This window comes from Manis javanica, chromosome 11 (assembly GCF_040802235.1).
Source record: "Manis javanica isolate MJ-LG chromosome 11, MJ_LKY, whole genome shotgun sequence".
NCBI classification, from domain to species: Eukaryota; Metazoa; Chordata; class Mammalia; order Pholidota; family Manidae; genus Manis; species Manis javanica.
The window spans coordinates 80,410,736-80,418,551 of NC_133166.1; the positions used below are offsets into that span (position 1 = coordinate 80,410,736).

General features: G+C 37.5%; 1 protein-coding gene across 13 annotated transcripts in view; it reads left to right on the plus strand.

The window, feature by feature from the left end:
• The window catches only part of RGS7 (regulator of G protein signaling 7), a 425,240-nt gene extending 418,869 nt beyond the window's left edge, over positions 1-6,371 (plus strand). For all 13 annotated transcript variants that reach the window (XM_073216755.1, XM_073216756.1, XM_073216753.1 and 10 more), the window contains one exon: positions 5,674-6,371. Coding sequence is in view for 2 of the 13 variants with exons in the window: in XM_073216750.1 (XP_073072851.1) it covers positions 5,674-5,724 (51 nt within the window). In the remaining 11 variants the exon portion in view is untranslated. The remainder of the gene's footprint in view (positions 1-5,673) is intronic.
• The last annotated feature ends 1,445 nt before the right edge of the window (positions 6,372-7,816 follow it).

Genomic DNA, 7,816 nt, shown 5'->3' on the forward strand with positions numbered 1-7,816 from the left:
TATGTGACTAATTAAAAATTAGTTTAGAACAGTGGCTTTCATCCTTTTTTAAATTGCCACCCACATCCCACATTTGGCATAGTGATACATATATGTTTGTATGTGCTTGTGTGTATTTATTATGTTACTATATAAACTGTACTTGTGTATGTTTATATGTGTGTAGAACTAAAGTAACACTTCAGAAAGAATACATTCCCTTATTGCTTGCAACACACTGATATATTCTGACCTGTTCTATAATATTTAATTTTTCTTAATGTTGGTAGCATCTTTCTAAACTGATTTCTTTACCCACTAATGTGATGAATTTAAACAAAACATTATTTTAGAAGAAACACATATAACATGGATAATTGATGAAAATATGATCATATTAATACACCTTACTCATAATAAGTCATACTAGGTACAGTATGACTTTCATGAAATAAAAAAATTTTTGATATATTTTTATAAAACAAGTAGAAGGATATATTAGTATGTAAATAGCTGTATTTCAGGTCCTCTTTATTTGTTCTTTATGTTTTTTCAATGTTTTCTTCATTTTCTCTAATGGACATAAACAATTTCAGAAAAATATTTTTAACTAGGGAAATGAACGTATTTGCTTTTACTTGTTCTTTCTCGGTCCACACAGGAAACTAGCAATCAATACTTACATGTAAATGTATTTCAGGAACCATCTCTTTTTAGTACATAATAGTATAGTTTTTTTCAGTGTTCTGCATTAAAAACACCAGACCCCAAAGTAGCTACAGAATCCTTTCTTTCTCTTTCCTTCTCTTTTCTTTCTCTTTCTCTTTCTCTCTCTCTCTTTCTCTGTCTCTCTTTCTTTATCTCAACAATTTGAGCTTAGTATTAACTTTCTAAGATTCAGTAAACTCACCTATGAGTTTTCCTAGGAGAAATGGCTTCATTTAAAGCTGGGAAGAGCTTTCCAAACACCTGCCTACCTTCAACTCCTTCCTTACACCTTCCCAGTTAAGTTTTCTCAATAGAAACAACCAGGGCAAGGTAAGCATTGAAAAGACCCAGATGCTACCAGCTAACGGTTAATATTTACAGTGTGGCCAGGGTCCCCGTTTCTTGCCCTGCCATGCCTCTCCTCTCCCAAGTTAGAATTTACTTGTTCCAAGACATTTGAATCCTTACCTGGTCACTTGAAAGTTTATTCTTAAAATATGGTTTCCAGTCAAGAAATTCAACTCATGCAAAGACTCAAGAACATGTTTGGGGACTTCTAGAATATTAACGTTGTTTAGCAGCTGTCGATGGCTTGACCAAGAGTGGTCACTTACAGAATTATACAAAACAATATGTAAATGCACGTGCAGATTATTTGGGCAAGAGAGGCCAGAGAGGGAGTGGTCAGGGGCAGTTAGAAGGTCTCAGCAAGGGTGTGGGTCCGCAGTTCATCTTCCGAGAGGAGGTAGGCTGTGCCTGTGCAGGTGCACCAACAGAGACCCAGGCTGGAGAGTAACAGGTGCACAGAGAGCCCTTCCTTCTGTGCAGTGAGGACAGGCGGCTTGAAAGGCCATGGGGGATGCTGGCTTCCGGGCGAAGACATATTTGTATTTTTAAGTGAAACCTAGGCCGTTTTCACCATGAAAGTAAGAGAGCAGACAATATCCTTCAGTTCAGCCTCTGGTGAGAACACACCTTCTCTCTAGGCTAACCCACTGCCCCACCGCCAGACACCAGCTGCTCTGCTCCCGCAGCTGTGGGGCACCTGTCAGACGGCTGGGTCACCCACACCCATGGAAAGCCAGTGAGAAGGTTTGCCCTTTCTTGTTCCCAATCCCTCACCATGGCCTCTGGAGCCTTGGGGCATTCTAGAATGTACTTCTGAGTCTAAAGCCACAAAGGGGAGAGACCAGGAGGCTGTGACAGGAGATAAACAAGTAGGCATGGTAAGGGATGCAAGATCTAAGAAGCTAACATTTTCCTAAAAAATCCAAAAGATGCTGATAATGCCCTGCTCTGCTCTGTAAGCCTTTCATGGCTCTCTTCTAAAACTCAATCCCTTCATTTTCCCTTGGTCTGGGAAAGGCTGCTGTGCATTTTTACAACAGCAGTAGAGCAAATGGCTTAGTCAGCCAAGTGATGTAGCTTTTCTCCCCTCCCTTTGGGGATCAGTGTCTGCAGAACAGGAGTGCAGAAGGTCCCCTCCATCTCCCCAGTGCTGCAGGCTCGGGGCTTGGAGCTGAGAACCTGACTTTCATGTCCATTTATACCAACTCATGGGGCCTGTCAACTTTGTATTACTACTTTAAGGCCAAGTAAGGTTTTAAAAATCAGGTAAAATCCATAGCTATTGATAGTTTACTTGGAAAAGCTAAAAGCAAACACATAGGTAGTTTGTTGTGGGGGATTGTTTTCTGACCTATAATAAAATCTCTGTGCAGCATTTAGGTTAGGAAAGAACTGATGTGTAGAGATGAAGTTTTATGGTGTGACAATTGGAAACTATTTATTTATATGATACCTATATTGTAGATTAAGTAGACTGCTCTATATGCACTTAGGTGCCAACTGAAGTCTCAGGTTTATTTTGTTCTGAAAGTAGGTGCTTCTTTTTCTAGCAGATTGCCCATTAACTAGATAATACAAAAATCTCATGGGATCATGAGTTTTTGTCTTTGTTTTGTTCTGAGATTCTTTATCTTTCTCTACAGGTTTCTGTTTCCAGTGTAATCTGTTTTCTTTTGAATCTGACAAGAAACAGTAGAAATCACATAACACAAATGTAGTCACTTGGTTAAAAATAATTAATCATACAGAATTCAATTGTAAGCAGTTTGGTAAAAATTGATGTTGTTAAGGGATTTTTACCCTTTTAGCTTCCAGAATTAAGATTTTAGAATTTAGCTAGAATTATTTCTCAGATTCTTCAACTTGGAAAAATTATGAAAAGATAATTAGCAGGGGCTGACTCCATACAGCCTCCAAAAAGCTGTACTAAAAAGGATTGTTACAAAATAGCTGATGTGCAAATATATCCTTTCTATCAACAAGAAAGGTTCAGTGTTCTTTCTAAGATTTTCCAATAGAGCGAGCAACCCATTATTTCTTTGTGCACTAGAATGGCACCTATGTGCGTGTCTTTCCAGTATGTGAAAAGGCAGGCATCCCAGAGCTTACAGTAAACAATCCGAGTGACCCAGATTTTCAAATCTGGGGACTCACTGTGCTTCCATGCTTACTTGGACCCCAGTGTGGGGCATTTAAGTTCTTTTACTGTGCGTTGCACTCAGATTTGCTTTCTAGTTGTCTCAGTACACAAAACAAATATCTTTACGTATTTACTAACTCCATATCATACACAATGTTTCACTGTGTGTATTAAGATGTATACATGTTTTCCCATTTCTGTTCATTTGTCTTTCTATTACCACAGACTCTCACTCGACTCTAAGCCTGTATTTCTCTATGGATTTCCATGAATGAGTGTTTTTTAGTTATCTCCTGGGACAACAGCCTGGCAAGCTAAACTCATACCTCCCCCCTTTTTAATGAAGCCCATACCAGGCCAAGTAATAGCTTCCACGGTATTTGCACACATGCGCGCACACACACACACACACACACACACAAGTAGGAAGGGAACATGTTAATATTTATTACATTAATAAAATAGTGATTGTATGAGTTGCAGATGGCTTTCTATTTCCAAGTAACTATGCACTCTTCTTCCTGGTAGTTTGAACCAAATCACATGAATGTGTTTTGAAAGTAACAGTTTTATATTAGCATCTTTCCCTTCTTCCTCTGCCATATAAGAATTCATTCTTATCCCTCAACAAATACGTAGCTCTCTCCATCCTGCATATGGCATTAGAAACAGTAAACACTTTTTAAAAATACATTATTTGGCCTCAGAATCTATATATAAACATATGTATTTATATTAATAGCACAAGGGAATACAGTAGTAAATATAGAAAATAGTATGGTTTTCAAGTATAGAAAAGTAGTGTTTTGATTCCAACATTATGTCCAGCATTCGGATGGAAAATCAATATAATTTCAGCTTCCAACTCATTAGCAATTCTTTTGCCTTTCTCAGAGTCAGAATAGTGACTTTGGGTCTCACTGTCCTAAGGAGAAAGTAAAAATAATAATAGGAATAGCATAATGAAGTAGGAGCCAACATAAACTGAGAACATAGAATGTTCCAATAGTTTTAAGTAACTTATTTGTATTATTCTTCAGAAAACCCTTTAAAGCAGGCACTATTATTATCCTTATTTTATGAATGAGAAAGCAGGTGTAGAAGTGGTGGCAAGAAAAAACAAAAACATACTTTGTTTATAAAGCCAATACATAGTATCAAGTAGGGTGGCTTGTTAACAAACTGCTATTCTTTTATTATTTTTCCTCCCATGAAGCGACCAAAGCATAGCCAAAGGCAAAAAACCTTTGCTAAACTTTCAAACTTTTCTACTAGCAGTTGCTGAAAGCTAAGTTTTGAGCCCATTTTTCCCCAGTTAAAGAAAATGATGTTTGGCTTCCATTGCTACTGTTCATGTCCACTGAAGCACCCTCGTCAATTATTGTACAGCATGTAAAGAAACCTTGATTTTGAAATGATTAATCACTTCTTAAACAAATTGTTCTTTTCCTAAAATGCAGTCAGGAGTGATGATTTCTCTCCCAGCACCTAACACTCCTCTGTCAAACTCCAGTAAGTCAACACTACTGTGATGACTTGTTTATTATTAAAATAATGTATATCTCAAAAAAATCTTTTGATATTCCTTTCTTATTTTATCCTCAGAGAAATAAAAATTCCATTCAATAAGTGGGACAGCATATTTTTATACTGGCACATGTTAAATGAGAAATTAGACAGAAACCACAAAATGGATTCAAAATTTTAAATTTCTTCTCTCTAGAATACTTGTATTAATGGGAACAGGGTTGGCTTTCAAAATATACAAAAAATGAATACATACTCTAAGTATTAACATAATATGTGGAATCAGAACATATGGGATTTTTCTAGAGTTGGAGCTAGAGGAAATCAGTTGCAAACAGACAGGACAGTGATACAACTATAGTTTCAGGTAGGCAGCAAATAGGCTTTTACCTGTAGTTGTATAAACGGCACCCTTTTCTCCATTACTATATAACATAGGGAACAGACTCAGACTTGAGTTTCCACCCATCACACCTCCAAAAATGCATTTTATGTAATTAAATCATACCCTTTGCAAATCTAGATATTGTAAATGCAACACTAATTCCAGCAGTTGCCCAAGAATGCATTCCCATTGCTGTCTTTCACAACTGCTCCCTAAGCTTTGTTGTTAACATGTTGATAACCACTTGCAAACCCAGGTGTTGCATCACTGCTAAGCCTCGATGGAACATTTCTGGACATGTTTTATGATTTGCTAATCTGTGCTGTGAACCCATCAGTCTGTTTGCAGTGGGGAGGAAGTGGCAGGGAGGGGCGTGAGGGTGGAGGGAGGGAGGATCATTTTGTTTGATGTGTTGGAGGAGGGAGGGAAGGAAGGTGGTTGTGGAGTTTGAACTAAGATGTACGTAAAGGGTTGCATTTTGACCCTTCCACAAAAAAAATCAGCTGCAATAAATAGATGCTACTCAGAAGCAGGTTTTCAGTGATCATACTCTTGTTTTCCCCCTTGTTTTATATTTTTTTCTCAGGGGAAATCTCTCACATCAAAGAGGTTAACAAGCCTCGTTCAGTCTTACTAAAAGGATCATCTTGTGGCATGGACCAGCCTGGAGTCGTTGGGTATAACTTTGTAGCTCTTTGTTGTTAACCTGGAGCAGAGGACATTAGACCAAGATGGTGCATGAGCAGAGGAACTGAATGGTTCTTTCTTTGTGTACATTAAGGCATTGCCATCTCCAAGGGACTCTACCATCTCAATGCCTCCATTTCAAAATGTTGTCTGCTTACACCCTCCTTGTACTGAGCTGGATCTGTGTCTTTTCCTTTTCAACAAGTTCAAGTGAAGTAAACTATTTTTCCCCCTTTCTCTCTCTCTTAAATTTTCTGCTAGACACACAGTTCACTTAAAATTCATTCAATCACAAACTGAAGAATTGTAAAAGGAAAAAAAGCATATATCAATAAGTATACATACGGCTTCACATTTATTAAACAATAAATTAGCACAGAAAGTTTCATCTCACCAATGTGTTCACAGTCAGAAACAAGCTCATGTCTTTGTCTGCTGTCTATACATTCTCAGTTAATGTTTCTTGCATTTATTTTTATACCATATTTAAATAAGAAACACCTTTTACTCCCAATGTATTAAAGTTGATCCCTTCTCTGTAAATTTGTGTATGTTTATATTGTTGGTTTATCTTTCATTAAAAGATGCAGAATCTCATTGCTTTTGTAACTTTTGACTTCGTGCTCACTGAAAGAGAAAATGCTGAAAAAGCAGCCGCAACTATAGCATTGCGATTTAAGCTATCACCCTGGAAGTCTATTTCAGGGTTTCAAGACAAACTTAAATGGTACAATAGACAGGAGTTAAAAGCATTTCATTTGGAGGCTACCCAGGACCAGCTAGATGCTTTTCCTCCCATGGAGGAACCTCACCATTTGAACTTCCACATTTTCAGGGCTATTTATGAGGTCTTTCTGCCTCATTACAAATATGTATCTCTTTGTTTTGCTAATGGATATTTCTATGAGAATTAGGTTTGAGTGTGTCTTCTGAATTCAGGAATTTTTTTTTCTTTAAAACACAATTTTAAAAATGCTCTGAGTGGTTCTTCGCTCTTGGTGGTCAAAAATTCCTTTGAGGCCATGATGGCAATTACTAACATTTTGTGAGGGCTTTCTAAATGGCTGCCACTGTGTGTTATGGGTCTTTTCATGCCCATAAAGTCCTCACTTTCAATCCACACAGCAACCTTGTAAGGCCATTTGGGCAATTTGGAGAATGTTGAAGCAGAGAGAAGTTAAGCAACTTGTTCAGAGTCACACAGCCAAGTAGGTGGTTGGAACATTAATCCAGGTGGTCTGACTACAGAGCCCACTATACTACCTCAGTCCACTGTACCACACTATTTCTTTTGCAAAAGGTAAGTGAAAATCCATATACACTCTAATATAGGAAACATTGCACTGAATTTTATTATATTCACAGAATACCCTCTGAAACTCACCCATGGACTCGAGGCAAGAAACCTGACTCCCTTTAAGAGCTAGACCAGTGACACAAAAGGTCACCCAGCCAGAAAATGGGTCTGACTTGTTTGCTTCTGCATCCCACAAGGTGTTGCAAACTCTGGTTATTTAAAAGAAGAGACCTAGTTACTAGTGTTGTTCACTACTGTAAGTAAATTTAAATTCTGAAAAAAAAATTGCCAATGTTGGTGAGAAATCAGTAGTGGAGTCTGTTAGCTAGTTTATAAAATAATCACAAAATGGAAGAGACTTAAAAGGAGAACTTTGTATATAGGCTATAATCTTAATACTGTGAATAGTTTAAGAAAGATTTAATTATATGCCCATATGGCTTTTTAGAAGCAAAATATATAAATGCAAATAAATCCTTTCTTATAGATGTTCTCCCTTAAAAACACTTAATTCAGGACAGCCTTGGGTAGCTTGCACTAAAGCTAGGTTGACACCCCAGCTAATAGAAACATTATCTGAAAGTGATACCCACAGAAGAAGAATTTGATGTTTAAACAGTGAGCCATGCACAAATATGGTTATTTTGGAGGCTGTATTTCACAGATCCTCAGTCCTGAGAAGCCTGTCTTTACTGGCAATTCCCAATCATGGATATATACGGAAATGAAGGCATAAGAATGACGG